Source organism: Meriones unguiculatus, chromosome X (genome assembly GCF_030254825.1).
Source record: "Meriones unguiculatus strain TT.TT164.6M chromosome X, Bangor_MerUng_6.1, whole genome shotgun sequence".
Taxonomy (NCBI): Eukaryota; Metazoa; Chordata; class Mammalia; order Rodentia; family Muridae; genus Meriones; species Meriones unguiculatus.
In genome coordinates, this window is record NC_083369.1 from 60,767,923 (window position 1) to 60,788,437 (window position 20,515).

Consider the following 20,515-nt stretch of genomic DNA (forward strand, 5'->3'; position numbering starts at 1 on the left):
TTTCTCTTTGTATTTTGTGGAATAATTTGAAGAGTATTGGTTTTAGCTCTTCTCTGAAGGTCTGATAGAATTCTGTGCTAAAACATTTTGATCCTAGGCTTTTTTCTGGATACGAGACTTTTGATGGATGCTTCTTTTCCTTTAGGGATATAGGACTATGTACGTTATTTACCTGATCTTTATTCAGCTTTGGTAAATGGAATCTATCAAGAAAATTATCCATTTCATTTAGATTTTTAAATTTTGTTGCATATAGTCTTTTGAAGTCTGACCTAATAATTCTTTGGATTTTCTCATTGCTTGTTGTCATGTACCCCCTCCTGTTTTTCTTTTCTTTTCTTTTTTTTTTTAATTCAATCAGTGTCCCTCTGCCTTTTAGTTGGTTTGGCTAAGGGTTTGTCTATCTTGCTGATTTTCCCAAAGAACCAGCTCTTGGTTTTATTGTTTCTTTGAATTGTTCTGCTTGTTTCTAATGTATTGATTTCAGCCCCAATTTTGGTTATTTCAAGCAGTCTACTCCTCTTTAGTGTGTCTAGTTCTTTTTTTTTCCTAGTGCTTTCTGGTGTGCCATTATGTTGCTTGTATCAGATACCTCAAAATTCTTTATGAAGGCACTTATTGCTATAAACTGTTCTCTTAGCAGTGCTTTGATTGTGTCCCATAAGTTGGGGTAAGTTGTGCCTTCATTTTTATTAAGTTCTAAGAGGTCTTTAATTTCTTACTTATTTCCTTCCTGACCCAGTTGTCATTGAGTAGAGAGTTTTTCAGTTTCCATGTGAGTGTAGAACTTTTGCTCTTTCTGTTATTGTTGAAGTCTAGTCTTTAGACCATGGTGGTCTGATATGATACAAGCGATTATTTCTATCTTCTTTTACCTGTTGAGGCTTGCTTTGTGCCCAACTATATGGTCAGTTTTTTAGAATGTTCCATATAGTACTGAAAAGAAGGTATACTCTTTCGAGTTTCCATGAAAAGTTCTGTAGACATCTCTTAAGTCCATTTGATATAGGATCTCTGTAAGTGTCATTATTTCTCTGTTTAGCTTCTGTCTAGATGATCTGTCCCTTGGTGAGAGTGGGGTGTTGAAGTCTCCCACTATTAAAGTGTTGGGAACTATGCGGTGAAAGTGAGTGCCACTAGCAGCTGCGACCTGGAAGGATGTTGAGTATGGTCTCCTGAGCTTGGAAACAGGAGCCTCTAGTACCCAGAAAGTGTCTACAGGACTGTGATAATGGGCTCCCAGATAGGAGTCTGATCCTCAGTAGAGAATGTTATTCACTCTGTAGGCAGTGAGTGAGTGCCCAAGGTCTGAGCACTAGTTGTCCGTCTCAGAAAAATATCCCAGAGAGTGGGCTTATGAGGTGGGTAGCAAAGGCCGTGGGGTCAGAGCAGAGCAAGCTGTTACCACTGGTCCCTGGTAGATTTCCACAGATGGTGGGTTCCCGGCAAGTGGTCTAAGGCTGTACTGTAGGACTCCTCTCCCCCACATGTGCTGCTGCTGCCAGTCCCAGGAAGATATCTTCAGGCAGGTTGCCTAGGACTGTGGCAGTGCCAGGCAGGAGCCTGGGATCATGACCTGAAGATGGAACTTCTAGTATCCCTGTGGATTCTTCTCTCAACTGAGAAACAGAGATGTCAGGGTTTTGGGGTCCATAGTACAGCCTGCTGGTAACCCTGCTCTCACTGCTGAGCTGCTGTTCAGATACCTTGAGTGGTTGGTGCTGCCATCTTGGATCCTTTTTGATGAAATTCTTGTAAAAGACTATGCATTCAGGGCTACAGTATCTATGCTAGTTGTGTTGAATAGCATACTAAATTAGCTTCTGCATTCATTTCTAATCCTTCTGGAAATGGAGATTTTACTGTATCTGTTTTTTTTTAATATTAGATTTATCCACCCAGTATTATTTGATTAAACATGAAATTAATATAATATATCCTCATGACCATATACCACCTATGCAGCAAGGGAGACCTAAGAGTATAAAAAGAAAGTGACTTATGTTTAAAATATGCTATTAATATGTCATACCATTGAAAATGTAAGTATGTATATATTTATATATTAGCCAGTAATCATTTCAGGTGCCTAGCACCTTTAATCTCAGCATTGCTTTATCAACAGGAAGTGAAAAACACACTGGCTATTGTCTCCCTTAGATGCATAGGTAGTGGAAAGTAGAGGTTGAAAATATATATAGTCTCTGGTCAGCATTGATTTCGAACCATTTACTAGTTCTGTGGCCTTGGGTATAGTCTTTTTAGCTGAATCTCAGTGTTCACATCTGTAAAATATAAATACAAGTGTTAATTGCAGGACTACACCTCGTCTGGGCAGGGGTCTCTTATTGATACTTGTTTAATAAGATTCCAACCAAGCAATCAGTCAGAATCACTTGAATCTGGCATGTCAGTTTCCCACTAGTGGTCCAGGTTCATATGATCTCACAGAGGAAAGATTTTCTGGTTAACAGGTGCAATTCACTTAGCAGGCCCCTCTACTGACTGCCCAGACCCAGGACTATAATATAGGTATGTGAAGAGTACTAGAAAGCCTTCTGGGGAGCTTAACTAGCAGATTTTTTTTTCTAAGTGTGGCTGCAAAGGATAGAAAAATGCCCGAAGGACAGAGAGCTAAAGCATTATCTCTGCTTACTAAAGTCTAAGGAAGGTGCTGGAGTGTCTCATAAAGCTACTGGTAGATTTAATAAAGCCATCTCTATAAAGCTCTGATTCACAGAAAGTTCCTTATGCATAATGGCAGTGATTACTTCTCTCACTGTTATTTTGAGTAATGATCCCTGAATCTCCTCTCTTATCTTGTTTTCTTTCAGTGGATGGCTGCATTGACTGGTCGGTGGATCTCAAGACATACATGGCTTTAGCGGGTGAACCTGTAAGAGTGAAATGTGCCCTTTTCTACAGTTATATTCGCACCAACTATAGCATGGCCCAGAGTGCGGGGCTCAGGCTAATTTGGTACAAAAACAAAGGTGATTTGGAAGAGCCTATCATCTTCTCAGAAGTCAGGATGAGCAAAGAGGAAGACTCAATATGGTTTCATTCAGCTGAGGCACAAGACAGTGGATTCTACACATGTGTTTTAAGGTAAGTATCATATGAAAACATTGCTCAATCACTTGCCTTGCAGTGTTTTGTGAGGGTAAGTTCTGTTGGAGTGTTTGCTGGTGTGACTCACAATTTGTAGAGCAAATTGTGTAGAACTTCAATAAACTCAATTTTGATGATCTATTGGAACTACATACGTTCTTATCAGATTGTCTCATTGTAGAACTCCTGTTTCCTGTGTGTATTTCGTTAATTTAGAGCATTGTGTGACTTCTTTCTTAACTTCACCTCTGCTCCAAGGTCTTATATTAACAATTATTTCACCACAGAACCAATTGGATCAATGATCTTGACACATGGCCATGAAAGTGACCTCACATATCATTTAGGCCAAGGTCTTGCCTCTCTTGATGATGGAAAGTAGCTTCAAATGCTGCCCAGGGACTTCACAGCAAATTAGCTACTATACATACAATTTGCAAAATGAGATTAACTCTACTCTGTCTAAATGTTCAGCATAAAACTGACTTTCTGAGTACTGTATTCTAAGGATTTAACAGATGTAATTGTTGCCAGAAATTTACAATAAGAAGCAAATTATTTCACATTAGGGACTCTACAGTATGATCTCCCTCCACTGACCAGCATTTTGACATAGGAGCTAGCATTTCAGATAGATATTAAAGTACAGAGCTGAAATGACCTTTAACTTACCTTTCAATTCTGTCATTTTCACTGGGGACCTGCACTCTATTTGATTTTAACTTCTTGGAAATACAGATCCTTTCTATTTTGGTCTCTGGTGTAAAGCTATGTCACTTCATCAAAAGCACTTTTGACAACTCCCTGGTGAGTCCTCATTGTTCTAAAGGCCAAGAGAACAAGGTAGTGTATAAATAAAGAAAGCTCCTGAAGCCTTAAACTCACTTTTGTGCACATGTGCAGGGGGAGTTCTGAGAGGAACAAATGAAGAGGTTAAGAAGACACCTCATGGACTTGGCAGAGGCAGCAATCATTTTTACTACATCCTTAGTGATGCACAGTATATTCTACTTGTACAGCTCTTGGAAAAACTGCGAAATAGGTCTTATTCACTTTTAAAGACTGACATTGTACTTTGCAGGATGCCACTATTCTTTGCCTGTTTGCCCCTCATTGATCTTTGCTGCCACTAAAACATGCCAATCTAAAGTACTCTTTTCCTCTAATTTATTTGATTTTTTATTCTGTATTTTTTTTATAAATTTACAGTTTCTTTACAAAGCATTATCTCATACTACAAAGGTTCTAGACAGAATTAATGAATTAGTTATTGGTTACCTTCTCTACTATACATATGTCCTCAATATTACTATCTCCTATTCTTCCATTCTCTCTCTTTAGACCTTTACTCTTACCAAAGTTACAAGCTTATTGTATGCATCACATATACATCCTAGATCTTAATCATATGAGCATATTTACACAGAGATATTGTGTTATTGTTTTATAACCAAAATGAATGTTTCTATATTAATATTTCTCTGAATTTCCTTTTGTTCATTAATATAAAGAACAGAAAATTCACTCTTTTTGTAGGCATGTAATATTCAATGCTGCATAATATTCTACAATGCCACAATTTAATAATTTCCTTATTGAAGAGAATATACTTGGTTTGTAGACATTAATCCTAACAAGAGAGGCTATAGTTAAAATCTATTTGTTTTAAATTAAATGTCCAGATAAATTGTAGATTAAGAGAATGATTACAAAGGTGTCTATATAGTCTACACTCTTATTACTTCGATATATTTATTATAATTAATGACCCTATAAAGCAATGTAAAATGTTACATTAATATAAACTAAAGGTAATGCTTCATATTTCCACAATTTTCCCTTACAACTCTTTTTATTCTGTTTCAGGATATCATCCAGATTTTCATTCCACTTAGTTGGCATGGGTCTTTCTCTCTTCTGATTTTTTTGAGACAGGGTCTCATTATGTAGCTTTAGCTGTCCTAGAACTCACTATATAGTCTAGGCTGGTTTTGAAGTCACAGATATCTACTTGCCTCTGGTTCCTGCATGCTGGAATTTAAGGCATGTGTCACCATGACAAATTTGGTTGTCATCCCTTTTAAAGCACGGCAGTTCCTCAGTTATCTTGTTTTTTGATACGGTTGAAAACTTAAAATAAACTGTTTAGATATATAGAATGTCTCGCAAATGAGATTTATCTAGTATTTTCTCATAGTAAGCCTAGAATAATATGTTTTGGAAAGGAAGCATTTGTTATTTACTAGCCCATCATTGTTGGGTAGTTTTGTTTTCTATAATAGTTTCCATACATTATTGAAAGATGCTCCAGACCTATATTATACACACTTCATGGACTGAAAGTCACTCATTTACTTAAGAGCACAAATTCAGGCAGTGCTAACATGAAATTTGTTTCACAGTCTCTCCTCTCTAGTCCTTTAAATTAAGATTTTAATGCTTTAAAAATGATGAAATCTATTTTATTTGATAAAATACACCAAATCACATTCACAAATTGTGCATAAGAGGTGACTAAATTTGTAGATGAAGCTGTAATCTAATAATTCAAGAGCGCATTTATGCATATTGAAAATAATGTATGACTATAAATGAATATTGAATTCTTCAAATTTTAGGGACAATAGCTGAATGTAGATAACCAGTTGGAGGCAAAAACATTATGTTCACTGCTGTACAATAAGGACACAGAATAAGAGAGAAACCCCTTCATTAAATAGGACTGTAACTCAGATACTTTGACTTTAATAATCAAAGAAATAAATTAGAATCTCAAATCCTTAATGTATCACAAATTCTTTCCAGATAATCGCTTAGTGTGGTTATTCAACCAGAAAGCATGACATTTGTTTTGATCATCCAAATGTGATTTATCAAGTCACTCTCAGTAATTATCCTAGAAAACCACACCAAAAGTTGAAGAAAAATTGAAGTGATTAGACCTAGTTTAATAAAGTATGTAATACATTGTTAATTCTTGAATATCTATAATTAGTTCAGGGAAATTCAGTTATATTGTCTTTTTAAAATTTATTTAATTTTTGATTATATTTTATTCACTTTGTATCCAAGATTTAGGCCCCTCCCATGTGCCTCCCAGTCCTACCACCACTCCTTTGTCTCTTCCCAACCTCTCCCCAGGTCCTCCTCCCCTTCCCTCCTTCCCTAAGCCATCAGGTCTCATCAGGAATGGCTGTATTGTCTTCCTCTGTGGCCTGTTAAGGCGGCTCCCCATTAAGGGGAGGTGATCAAAGAGCCAGCCACTGAGTTCATGCAGAGAAATCCCCTGCTCTCTTTAGTAGGGAACCTACTTGGAGACTGAGCTGCCATGGGCTACATCTGTGCAGGGGTTCTAGGTTATCGCAATGCATGGTCATTGGTTGGTGTACAAGTCTCAGAAAAGAACCCTAGGCCCAGATGTTTTTTTTTTATTCTGTTGCTCTACTTGAGGATCTCCTATCCCCTCGATGTCTTTCTATCTCCTCCTTCTTTCACAAGAATCCCTGCATTCTGTCCAAAGATTGGTTATGAGTCCCAGAATCTGTTTTGATACCTTGCTGGGTAGAGCCTTTCAGGGGCCCTCTGTGTTAGGCTCCTGTCCTGTTACCTGTTTTCTTCCTCTTTCCATGTCCATCCCATTTGCCTTTCTGAATGAGGATTGATCATCTTTCCCAGGATCCTCCTTCTTGCTTAGCTTCTTTAAGTGTACAGAATTTACTATGATTATCCTATATTATTTGTCTAATATCTACATATAAGGGAGTAAATACCATGTGTGTATTTCTGTTTCTAAGATACCTCACTGAAATTGACCTTATGTACTTCATACAATTTGCCTGCAAATTTTATGATTTCCTTCTTTTTAATTGCTGAGTAAATGTATCACAATTTCTGTATCCATGCCTCAGTTGAGGGACATCTGGGTTGTTTCCAGATTCTGGCTATTACAATTAAAGATGCTGTGAACATGGTTGAGCAAATGTCCTTGTTGTATACTTGAGCATGTTTTGGATATATGCCTAGAAGTGGTATAGCTGGATCTTGAGGTAGTACTATTCCTAATTTTCTGAGAAAGCTCCAGATTGATTTCCAAAGTGGTTGTACAAGCTTACATTCCCACCAGCAATAAAGGAGGGTTCCCCTTTCTCCACATTCTCTCCAGCATGTGTTGTCATTTGAGTTTTTGATCTTAGCCATTCTGAGGGGTGTAAGGTGAAATCTCAGGGTTGTTTTGATTTGCATTTCCCTGATAACTAAGGATGTTGAGCATTTCTTTAAGTGTTTCTTTGCCATTCAATATTCCTCTACAGATAATTCTCTACTTAGCTCAGTACCCGATTTTTAATTGGGTTACTTGATTTATTGCTTTTTAACCTTTTGAGTTCATTATATATTCTTGATATTAGCCCTCTGTCTGTCAGCTATATGGTTGGTGAAGATCCTTTTCCAATCTGTAGGCAGTCATTTTGTTCTGATGACAGTGTCCTTTGCTTTACAGAAGATTTACAGTTTCATGAAGCTCCATTTATTGATTGTTGATCTTAGAGCCTGTGCTGTTGGTGTTCTGTTCAGGAAGTTGTCTCCTGTGCCAATGAGTTCAAGGCTCTCCCCCACTTATTCTTCTAACAGAATTATTGTGTCTGGTTTATGTTGAGATCTTTGATCCACTAGGACTTTAACATAATATGGATCTATTTGTATTTTCTACCTGTAGACATCCAATTAGACCAGCACTATTTGTGGAAGATGCTATCTTTTTCCCATTGTATGGTTTTGGCTTTTTGTCAAAAATCAAGTATCCATAGATGTGTGGGTTTATTTCTGGGTCTTCTATTTGATTTCATTGATCCACCTTTCTGTTTCTATGCCAGTTCCATGCAGTTTTTATTACCATTGCAATGTAATGCAGTTTCAGATCAGAGATGGAGATACCTCCAGAATATCTGTTGTTGTACAAGATTGTTTTGGCAATTCTGTTTTTTTGTTTGTTTTTGTTTTTCCATATAAAATTGAGAATTCTTCTTTCAAGTTATGTAAAAGAATTGTGTTAGTATTTTGATGGGATTGCATTGACTCTGTAGATTGCTTTTGGCAGGATGGCCATTTCCACTATGTTAATCCTACCGAGATCCATGAGCATGGGAGGGAGACCTTTGCCTCTTCTGATATGTTCTCAAATTTTTTTCTTCAGAAGTTTTTGGGTTTTTTTTTTTGTTTGTTTGTTTGTTTGTTTGTTTCAAATAGGTCTTTCACTTGCTTGGTTAGAGACATACCAAAGTACTTTATCTTCTTAGTGGCTTTTGTGAATGGTGTTGTTTCCCTAATTTCTTTCTCATCCAATTTGTCTTTTGTAGACAGGAGGCTTAAATGTTTTTTTTTTTTTTTTTTTTTGAGTCAATGTTATATCCAATCATTTGTTGAAAGTGTTTATCAGCTGAAGGAGTTCACTGGTAGAATTTTTGAATCACTCATGTATATTATCATAGCATCTCCAAATAGTGATACTCTGACATTTTTCCTTTCTATTTTTATCTTCTTGATCTCCTTTAGTTGTCTAATTTCTCTAGCTAAGTCTTCAAGTTCTATGTTGAAGGGATGTGGAGAGAGTGGGCAGCCTTGCCTTGTCCCTGATTCCAGTGGGATTAATATAAGTTTCTCTCCATTTAGTTTGATGGTGGCTATAGGCTTGCTATATATTGTCTTTACTGTGTTTAGGTATATACCTTGTATCCCTGATATCTGATATCCAAGACTTTAAACATGAATGGGTGTTGGATTTTGACAAATGATTTTTCGGCATTTAAAGAGATGATCATGTGGTTTTTCTCCTTCAGTTTGCTTATGTGGTGGATTACATTGATGGATTTCTATACATTGAATCACTCCTGCATGCCTGGGATGAAGCCTACTTAGTCATGGTGAATGATATCCTTTATGTGTTCTTGGATTTGGTTTGCAAGTATTTTATTGAGTATGTTTGCATCAATGTTCATAAGAGAAATAGTTCTTTTTATGTTGGGTCTTTGTGAGGATTAGGTATCAAGGTTACTGTGGCTTCATAGAATGAGTTTGGTAATGTTCCTTCTGTTTCTATTTTGTGCAGTAGTTTGAAGAATATTGGCGTTAGCTCTTCTTTGAAGGTCTGTTAGAATTCTATACTGAAAACATCTTGCCCTGTGCTTTTTTTTTTCTTTTTCTTTTTTTGGATATGAGACTTTTGATGAGAACTTACATTTCCTTGGGGGATATAGGACTGTTTAATCTATTCACCTTATCTTGATTTAATTTTGGTAAATGGAATCTATCAAGAAAATTGTCTGTTTCATTTAGATTTTCAAATTCTGTTGCATATAGGCTTTTGCAATAAGACCTAATGATCGTTTAGATTTCCTCAGTGTCTGTTTTTATATCCCCCTTTTCATTTCCAATTTTGCTGTTTTGAATAGTTTCTCTCTGCCTTTTTGTTAGTTTGGCAAAGGTTTGTCTATATTGTTGATTTTTTTTCAAAGAACCAGCTCTTGTGTCTTTGATTCCTTGAGTTGTTTTGTTTCTTGTTCATTGATTTCAGCCCTGGGTTTGATTATTTCCACTGTGTACTCCTTTTGGGTGTGTCTGCTTCTTTTTTTCTAGGGCTTTCAGGTGTGCCATTAAGTTGCTTGAATGAAATATCTCCAACTTCTTTCTGGAGGCCCTTAGTGCTATGAACTTTCTTCTTAGCACTGCCTTTACTGTGTTCCATATGTTTGGATAAGTTGTGCCTTCATTTTCATTGAATTTCAAGAAGTCTTTAATTTCTTTTTTCATTTCTTCCCAGATCCAGCTGTGGTTGAGTAGAGAGTTGTTTGTTTTCTATATGTATGTAGGCATGTTGTCATTTCCATTGTTGTTGAGGTCTAGTTTTATGCCGTGGTGGTGTGATAGGATACAAGACAATATTTCTATCTTCTTTTATTTGTTGAGGCTTGCTTTGTGCCTGACCATATGGTCAAGTCAGTATATTGTTTTTTTTTTTTTAATTTTTGAATCTGTTTGCAATATTCCACAATATATAAGAAGAAATAAATATAAGTATACAATAAATTTGCCTTTTTACACTTAAATTACACAGATATGTAACATGTTATGTAATGTCTGAGTGCATTTTTACACTTTAGTCATAAGTATTCATCAAATATATTCTATAGCATTCATTTTATGTAACATAGCAAGGAAAGCTATGTGTTTTTAGAAGTGGTTGTTCTAGTCTATCTCAGGCACTAAGAAATCCTTTTTATCACCTTCTACCCTCATACCTTCCTCTCTACCATGGTTACCAAGAGATTTTCAAGGACACACAACTTTCTCAAAATTCAATTCCAACCTTAACTATTGATCCTTGAAAAGTTAAGTGTCAACAAGTTGGTTGCCTGGGTAGCAATTTCCAGGTGATCACAGAGTTCCTTGTTGCAAAAATGAAAGCCTGAATCTTATAGACTTAATTGACCCCAGAAAAGTTCAAGATTGTATAGCAGGGTCTTGAGACAGTAGCAATATCTTATTTGGTCTGTGTAGGATGAAATGAAATGCAAGAGCTGTTTTTGACCTATTTCTGTTACAAATAGGAGACCTTGCTTTAATTATTTTGGGTACTAATTATATGTAAATGATTACAGTCCATGACAAAATTATTTTTCAACATTTAAAGTTTGATAATGTGCTTATTTATGAAATTATATATAACTTCAAAAGGCAAATATATAACAATTGTACTTTGTTTCCCCCATTAACAGGAAATTATTTATGTTGCAGCTTATAGTACATTACCAGATTATTATACACTAGCTGTATAACTCAGAAATATAAACACTCTATTGTATAATGCTGATGAAATTCAGCTCTATTCAGAATGTTTATTAGACAGAAGTGTGTTTCTATTTTTTAGTGAGTTAGTGGGATTTTTACTTTATAAAATGAATTCTATTTTATAACTATAAATGGGAATTGGTTTCAAGTAGCCACTGGTTAACTGGCTAATACTGGTGTGTATATGTACTTTTTTAGTTTTATGCCTTGTGTCATAACACAATATTTAATGACTTTATGTTCTATAGTTATTTTTGTAAGAATTAAGGGTTTAACCTATTTTCTTCACAGGAAACTGAAAACCTTATGAACAAAGAACGTAGCATAATAAGTGTGGCAGAACCCCTGAAATATTATAGAGTATTGACAGTTGTAGCAAATCCCTTTGTTATTTCATTTGTGCATTCTACACTCTTGCTTCCATAACCTACTTTTCTATACCCTATTTCTGATAATCTATTGATGCCACTGAGACAATGAACTATCTCACAATTTTGCACTCCCTCTTTCTTTTTTTCCACCTAGAATATTTAAATAGAGTGATCAATTGTTACAATCATTTCCATATATACCATCTTGATTCTCTTTAACCTTTCTCTCTTCATTTTATTTGCTTGTTAATATCACAATCTCATTTATGCCTACTCATTCATCTATTCTCTGCCTCTATTCTTGCTGCTGATCTTGACTGAAAGGAAGTATAATAACGTTTATTTGTTTTAATTTAATTAAATGAATTATACTGAACTTCAAATGGATCCTTAATACTTCTCAGTGGTCTTACTATGTACTCTTAGTTCAGTCTTCCCTCTGTTTAAATGACTAGTTTATATTTTCCTGCCCACTTCATACCTACAGCACTCCTCCTCATTGTTTCCCATTCCACTGACAGAAATGAAAGAATTAGTAGAGAACTTTAACTCTGCCTGTCTACTGGCACCTGTATCTACTTCATCTCCTTATAGCATGTTACCATAGATAGATAAATAAGATTAGTCTTTATTTAATTTATCCTTTGAGTGTCTACTTTAATAAAACACTTAAGAATGTGAGTTATCTGAACCCATATATATTAGTTTCATTATTTACCAAAACTTCTCTTATCAAACTCTTCAATGTCTTCCACAATGCTAATCACAATGACCAAGTCAGTTGTAAATCCTCAGATTACTTGACCTGTCAGTGTATTTGGCCTACCTGGTCTTCCACTTCTTTTTGACGCATTCTTTACCACAATGCTAGATATCACATGGACTGGCCTTCTCCTAGTATGTTTTGTCACTCTTCCTTAAGTTCTTTTCTTGGCATTTCTTATTTTTCATAACCACTTAATGTTAATATTTCCATGTTTTCTGAATTTAAAAGGAGATTATGGAATCTATGTATTTACCCTTCACTCCCAAAATAACATACATTAATGTTCAACAAGTAACTTCATTTTGCAAAGTCAGAATAGGTTCTAACACCAACATTAATTGAAACAGAAATGGTTTAATCTTCTGAGAGCTGAGATAGAGAGGTTTAGTGTGAATGAAAGTGGAGCAGAAGAATGAACATTGTCATGGCAGCATAATAGATTAGGGCAAATTTCTCATGCTTTTCAGGATATATCAGCACTTAATTCTAAAATCATATGTTGCCTCAGTGTGTGCATTCAGGAATCAACCTCAGGTTATTTGCTTCAGTAGCTACTGAAATCTCCATGAAAGATATTTTGGTCAATATAGTAATCCTTACTGGTAAACATAGTATGTAAAAATTGTATTCTGCGAGGAAATTTCTACTGCTATAGATCTGTGATTCTTCTCAGACTTCTTTCCCAACAGTGAAGAAAACACGAAAACTAATGTTATAACAAGTCTAGTCTCAGGCATAAAGACCAATTTCCATTAAAGTTTCCATTAGAATCAAGGAAAAAAACGAATGAGTTTCTGATGAAGGTATGGGCCAATTATCACTTGCATGTAGTTATAACAGTGAAGTGCTGGTTTATTTATTGCTATTAGCGAAGTTACATCAATTATGTAACTGACTCTCTGTAGCTAAGTTGCTTGGGTTCATATCCTGGAGCAATAACTTATCATCTCTGTGGCCATGAACAATTTCAAGTTCAAACAGTAGATTCACAACTTCAGAATTATGAACTGTACATTGTGATTCCAATATTCTCACATGGACTTACTGATATTAATAGCTGTGCCTTGCTTTTGAAGACTTGTTTACTTATTCAACAGACATGTTTAACACATGCTTTAGATATTGAACGTTTGCATCTCATGATATACTGTAAATGCCTCCACTCATTTTAGATTGTGGGAAACATACAAATAACAAAAATATTCCCAAAATGCAATGGACAATACTGATGGTGAGCCCTAAAAAAGGTCATGATAAGAAGCACCTTGCCAAATGCTTTGATTTAAGTGCCAGGACAGCTTTTCAGAGAAAATGATGCTTAAGATGAGATCTGAAGCAAAAGAAGTAGGCAGTCTTTTTTAAATTCTTGGGTGAGTGTGTTCCAGTCAACAAACAACAAACAGAAAGGTCAAGGAATGGAAACAGGCTTCTTTTTGTTTTTGTGCTTACTTTCCGTTCTTTAGAAGCAGGTTTCTTATATTCAAGACAGCCATACAGAGCATGGTTCACACACACAATGATTGCTGTGATCTCTCGGGGAGTAAACCAGGAACAGCTAAAAAGCAGCATCCTTTGAGGCAGAAGAGAGTAAGAAGGTAATGAGGCTGTGGTATTGAACACACAGATTGATAAAGTGAAAAAAATACGTAGCGTGTAAAAGATATGACTTGGAGTACAGTACATATGCATCAGAGAGGAAGGAGAAAGGATGATTGACAGCCTCAGGAAAACAAAAAGGACATTCAGTGCCTATTTGATTAATGTTAAATAAAACCCCTGTAATGAGCATCGAGCAGTAGTGTTACACACCTGCAATCCTAGCACTCAGGGAGGAAGAAGTAGTTGGGTATCTGTGAGTTTGAGACCAGCCTGGTCTACAGAGGAAGCTCCAGAACGACCAGAGCTCAACAAAGAAAACTTGTCTCTGAAAACCAAAACATGAAACCAAATCAAACCAACCAAATGAACAAAAAAAAAATCAATAAAAACAAAACAAACTGAAAAATCTGTGTTGAAAACTATAAAATACACACACAAAAAAACAAGTTGTTGAAAATACTAGAAGATAGAAAGAACTCCCATGTTTTTGGATCAGCAGAATAAATACTACAAAAATCATCACATTACTAAATGTGCTATAACATTCAATCCAGTTTCCATCACAACTTCAATCACATTCCATACAGGAAGGTTTTTTTATTATATCCAAAATTCATATGTAAACACAGAAAATCCCAAATAGTAGAAGATGTTTTAGCTGTAGGCATCACAATATCTGACTTCAAACAATACACAAACACTTAGAAACAAAACAAGCATGGTACTGGCACAAGATGAACAGGTAGATAAAGCAAATAAAATACAATAACCAGAAATATGACCAAGCAGATATAATATTCTGAGTTTTGAGAAAGGCACTAAATATCATGAGGGAAAACCTTATTTATCAATAGGTACTTGGAAAACTAGATATCCATATATATAGAAATAGAGCCTTATCTCTACCATATATAAAAATCAGGTCAAAATGAATGAAACAGCTGAATGTAAAATCTACATCTTTGAAGCTAGTAAAAATTTTACAGCTAATGCTTCATGATCTAAGGACATACAGGAATTTTTGTGTTAGATTCTAACAGCTTAAGATGTAAGAGCGACTGTTGATAAATAGGACTACATCAATTAAAAAAAAGATTTGCTCACTGAGAGAAGCATTCAACAGAATGAATAGAAAGCAGATAGAATGATAGAAAACCTTTGCCAAATACATACCTGACAGATGACGAATATGGAGAATGCACAAAGAATTATAAAAATTAAATTAAAATTTCAAATCAATGCGGACTCCGAGATGGTGGCAACCAATGTGCACTGTTTCTGAAGGGCAGAGGAGTAGAAACTCCAAAACTGGTGAGTGAATGGTTGGCTGAAGCCAGAGCACTGACTGTGAAGCTTCCTGGGCTAGACTGGACAACCAGCGAGCTGGGACAGCTTGGATCTACCATTCCAGACACACACACCTTGTGGACGGCTCTGGGGTCTGAGAGTGGCTAACTATGGACACCTGCACTTTCAGCTGCACCTCCTTCTCTTCCTCTGGCACTCCTGTGGTGGCTGCAGGAGCAGCCAGGAGTGGATAACACCAGGTACTGGGCCTCCTTTCTCTAGTGGCCAAACAAAGTACCCAAATCTGAGAATAGAAAACTGTGGACCCTCTGAGATTACTGCTTAAACCTGTGAGTGAGTTCTCCAGCCCTCTGCACTTTCCACAAACTCCTACAAGTGAGTGCATCTGTGGGAGAGTGCTTACAGAGCTCCAGATCCCTCTACACAAACAGCCAGACATTGGACTCCTCCCACCCACACACCCACTGTGTGCAACATAAGGATCACTGGGACAGTGTTCTAACATTAAAACCCCTATTCTGTGGGTCTCCCAATGGAGTTCAACCAAACAATTCCTGGAAACAATTCTTGGAGTCAAGATGGTGCAGCCCAGACAGATTTGACCACGTGGAATACAATACTGAGACAGGCCTGTGAGTCACTGCACTGTTCAGGGCACCTGCACACGCACACTGTGCCTGAAAAACACACCTGCACCACAATCTGCACTTATGCTCCTACCTTACATCCATTCTTCCAGGCAGGCACACTTCCACACACACACTCCTACACTTGTGCACATGTGACTGCTAAATTCCTCACTTAGCTGCATCTGAAACTCCAACACCCACTCTCAAACCAGTGGACCTCTCTCATCATCCTGAAGAATATGCCAGACTCCAGTGACAGACAGACCAAATTTTCAGGAAAAAACAGCAAAGAATACTGACCATCATATAGCTAGAGGCAGGCATAAGAACACATCCAACAAAAATCAGGACATTGAGGACTCACCAGCAAGCCCCAATATCAATGAATATTTAATTCATAGGAGACAGGAAATGGATTTTAAATCTATGCTTATAAAGTTAATAGAGGCACATAAAGAGGAAAAGAACAAAACACTCAAAGAAATAAGGGCAAATATAGCCACACAAATAGCAGCACATAAAGAGGAAATGAACAAAAATAAATAGATGCCATCATGTAAAAATAAGAATTCATATTCAAACAGATAATGGAAATGGTGCAAGACATGAAAACAGAATTAAAATCGATAAAGAAAACACAAACAGAGAAAACCTTGGAACTGGAGCACTTAGAGAAAAGATCAGGAATCAAAGGTAAACATCACCAACAGAATACAAGAGATGGAAGAGAAAATCTCAGGCCCTGAAGATACAATTGCAGAAATTGATACATCTCTCAAAGACAAAAAATAGAATTGGAAAAGTTGCAAACACAAAACATCCAAGAAATTAAGAATGCCATGAAAAAAAAAACATGTAATCTAAGAATAATAGGAATAAATGAAAAAGAAGATTCCAAGCTCCAAGTTCCAGAAAACACATTCAAGAAAATCATAGCATAAAAATTTTCCAAAAATAGAAAGATATCCTTAAGCCTACAAAAGACTTACAGGACAAGAATAGACCAGAAAAGGAACTCCTCATGTCACATAATAGTCAAAATACTAAATCTACAGAAAAAAGAAAAGATATTAAAAGCAGCAAGGGAAAAAGGCCAAGTAATATATAAAGGTAAACCTATCAGAATCACAACAGAGTTCTCAATGGAAACTATGAAAGTCAGAAGGGACTGAACAGATGTCATGAAGACTCTAAGAGAAGACAGATGTCAAACAACACTACTATAAGCTAGAAAAATTTTCAATCAACATAGATGTAGATAACAAAATATTCCATGACAAAACTAAACTTAAACAATATCTACAAAGCAACCCAGCCCTACAAAAGATACTAGAAGGAAAACTCCAATCTAATGAAATCAACTACAGCCAAGAAAACAGAGGACATAGATCTCCTCACAACAACAAAATCAAAAGGAAACAAGCACACAAACAGACAATCACCACAAACTCCATAATGAAAGGAACTAACATTCATTGGTCATTTTTAACTATCAACATCAAAATGGAATAAAATCTCAAATAAAAAGACACAGACTGACAGAATGGTTGTGGAAACAGGATGCAACATTCTGCTGCATCCAAAAAACAGACCTCTGCAACAAAGCATACACTACCTCAGAGTAAAGGGCTGGAAAGAAGTTTTTCAAGAAAATGGACCCAGAAAACAAGCTGATGTAGCTATCCTAATAGTTAATAAAACAGACTTTTAACTAAAATTAATCCAAAAGATGAGGAGGGGCACTTCATTCTCATCAAAGGAAAAATTCACCACGAGGACATCACAATTCTGAACATCTATGCCCCCAACACAAGAGCAACTGCCTTTATAAATGAAACATTATTAAAACTCAAATCACCCAACACCTTAATAGTTAGAGACTTCAACACTCCATTCTCACCAAGGGACAGATCATCCAGACAGATGCCAAATAGGGAATAATGACACATACATAGGTCCTAAATCAAATGGACCTAATAAGGGTCTACAGAACTTTTCACCTAAATTCAGAAGAGTATAGCTTCTTCTCAGCACCTCAAAAGAACCTTCTCCAAAATTGACCATTGAGTCAGATGCAAAGCAAGCCTCAATAGCTATAAGAAGATTGAAAGGATCATATTTATCCTACCACACCACCATGGCCTAAAACTAGACCTCAGCAACAACAGAAATAACAAAAAGTCTACACATTTTTGGAAAGTAAACAACTCTCTATTCAACGACAGCTGAATCAAGGAAGAAATAAAAAAAGACATTAGAGACTTCCTAAAATTCAATGAAAATGAAGGCACAACTTACCCAAGCTTATGGAACATAATGAAAGCAGTGATAAAAGGAAAGTTCATAGCACTCAATGCCTTCAAGATATCTCATACAAGTAACTTAATAACACACCTGAAAGCCCTGGGAGGGGGAAGCCGACAAGTCCAAGAAGCGTACACAGTTGGAAATAATCAACCTAAGGGCTGAAATCATAACTTAGAAACAAATGAAGCAATTCAAAGAATCAATGAATCCTAGAGTTCGTTCTTCGAGAAAATCAACCATATAGACAAACCCTTAGCCAAACTAACTAAAAGGTAAAGAGAAAATATCCAAATAAGCAAAATCAGAAAAAAAGGTGGCATAATAACAGACACTGTGGAAATTCAAAGAATCATTAGGACTTACTTCAAAAGCCTATACGCCACAAAATTTGAAAACCTAAATGAAACAGACAATTTTCTTGATAGATTCCATTTTCCAAAGCTAACTCAAGATGAGGAAAATAGATTAGCAGTCCCATATCCCCCAGTAAAATAGAAGTAGTCAGCACTTCGAAATTCTCCTATCAAAACAAACAAACAAACAAACAAAAACAAAACACAGGGCCTGATGGTTTCAGTGCAGAATTCTACTAGACCTTCACTGAGGGGCAGATGCCAATAGTCTTCAAACTATTCCACAATATAGAAACAAATGTAGCATTACCAAACTCATTGTATGAAGCCACAGTCACCTTGATACCTAAACCACACAAAGACCCAACAAAAAGAGAACTTCAGACCTATCTCTCTTTATGAACATTGACAAAAAGTACTCAATAAAATACTTACAAACTGAATCCAAGAAATAATTGAAGATATTATTCACCATGACCAAACAGACTTCATTCAAGGCATGCAAGGGTGATTCAATATACAGAAATCCATCAATGCAATCCACCACATAAACAAACAGAAAGAAAAAAAATAACATGATCATCTCCTTAGAGGCCAAGAAAATAAATGAGTAAAAAACAAAACAAAAAACATTTGACAAAATCCAACATCCATTCATGTTTAAAATTTTGAAGATATCAGGGATGCAAGGCATGTACCTAAACATAGTAATGCCATTATTCAGCAAACCTATATCCAACATCAAACTAAATAGAGAGAAACTTAAATCAATCCCACTGAAATCAGGGACAAGACAAGGCTGCCCACTCTCTCCATATTTCTTCAACATAGTACTTGAAGTCCTAGCCAAAGCAATAAGACAACTAAAGGAGATCAAGGGGATACAAATTGGAAAGAAGTCAAAGCATCACTATTTGCAGATGATATGATAGTATTCATGAGTGACCCCAACCAGAGAATGCCTTCAGCTGATTAACACCTTCAGAAAAGTGGCTGGATACAAAATTAACTCAAAAATATCATTAGCTCTCCTGTATACAAAAGACAAAGGCTGAGAAAGAAATTCGGAAACAACACCCTTCACAATAGCCACAGATAACATAGTGTACTTTGGTGTGATTCCAACCAAACATGTGAAAGGCCTGTATTAAAAAAAAAAAAAAATAAGCTTCAAGTCTCTGCAGAAAGACATTGAGAAGATACGAGAAGATGGAAAGATCCCCCATGCTCATGGATTGGTAGGATTAACATAGTGTAAATGGCCATCCTGCCAAAAGCAATCTACAGATTCAGTGCAATTCCCATCAAAATGCCAACACAATTCTTTACAGACCATGTAGGAACAATTCTCAATTTCACAGGGACAAACAAAAACCCAGAATTTCTAAAACAATCTTGAACAATAACAGATATTCTAGAGGTGTCTCCATCACTGATCTCAAGGTGTACTATAGAGTGAGAGTAATAAAAACTTCAGAGAACTGGCAGAGAAAAGTCTGGAGGGTCAATGGAATCAAATAGAAGACACATAAATAAACCCACACACTTATGGATACCTGAATTTTGACAAAGAAGACAAAACAAGACAATGGAAAAAGATAACATCTTCAACAAATGTTGCTGGTCTAACTGGATGTCTACAAGCAGAAAAATGCATATAGATCCATATTTATCACCCTGAACTAAACTAAAGTCTAAGTGGATCAAAGACCTCAACATAAAACCAGAGACACTAAACCTTTTAAAAGAGACTTTGGGAAGGGCCTTGAACTCATTGGCACAGGAGACAACTTCCTGAACAGAACACCAACAGGCCAAGGTTAAAGATCAACTATCAATAAATGGGACCTCATGAAACTGAAAAGCTTCTGTAAAGCCAAGAACACTGTCAGGAGAAAAAAATGACAACCTGCAGCTTTTGAAAGAAACTTCACCAACTCGATATCTAACAGACAGCTAATATCCAAAATATATAAAGAACCGAAGAAGTTAAAACACCAACAAACCAAGTATCCAATTGAAAAATAGGGTACAGAGCTAAACAGAGAATTCTCAATGAGGAATATCAAGTGGCAGAGAAACACTTAAGTAAATGTTCAAAGTCCTTAGTCACCAGAGAAATGCAAATCAAAAGGACCCTGAGATTCTACCTTACACTCATCAAAATGGGTAAGATCAAAAACTCAAGTGACAACACATGCTGGAGAGGATGTGGAGAAAGGAGATCCC

The 20,515-nt window shown here is 36.2% G+C and overlaps 1 protein-coding gene across 1 annotated transcript in view; it reads left to right on the forward strand.

Moving 5' to 3' along the window:
• Positions 1-20,515, forward strand: part of Il1rapl2 (interleukin 1 receptor accessory protein like 2) — a 768,417-nt gene that overhangs the window by 10,416 nt on the left and 737,486 nt on the right. Inside the window, exon 2 of the mRNA XM_060374647.1 lies at positions 2,835-3,108. Within this exon, the coding sequence (XP_060230630.1) occupies positions 2,835-3,108 (274 nt within the window). The remainder of the gene's footprint in view (positions 1-2,834; positions 3,109-20,515) is intronic.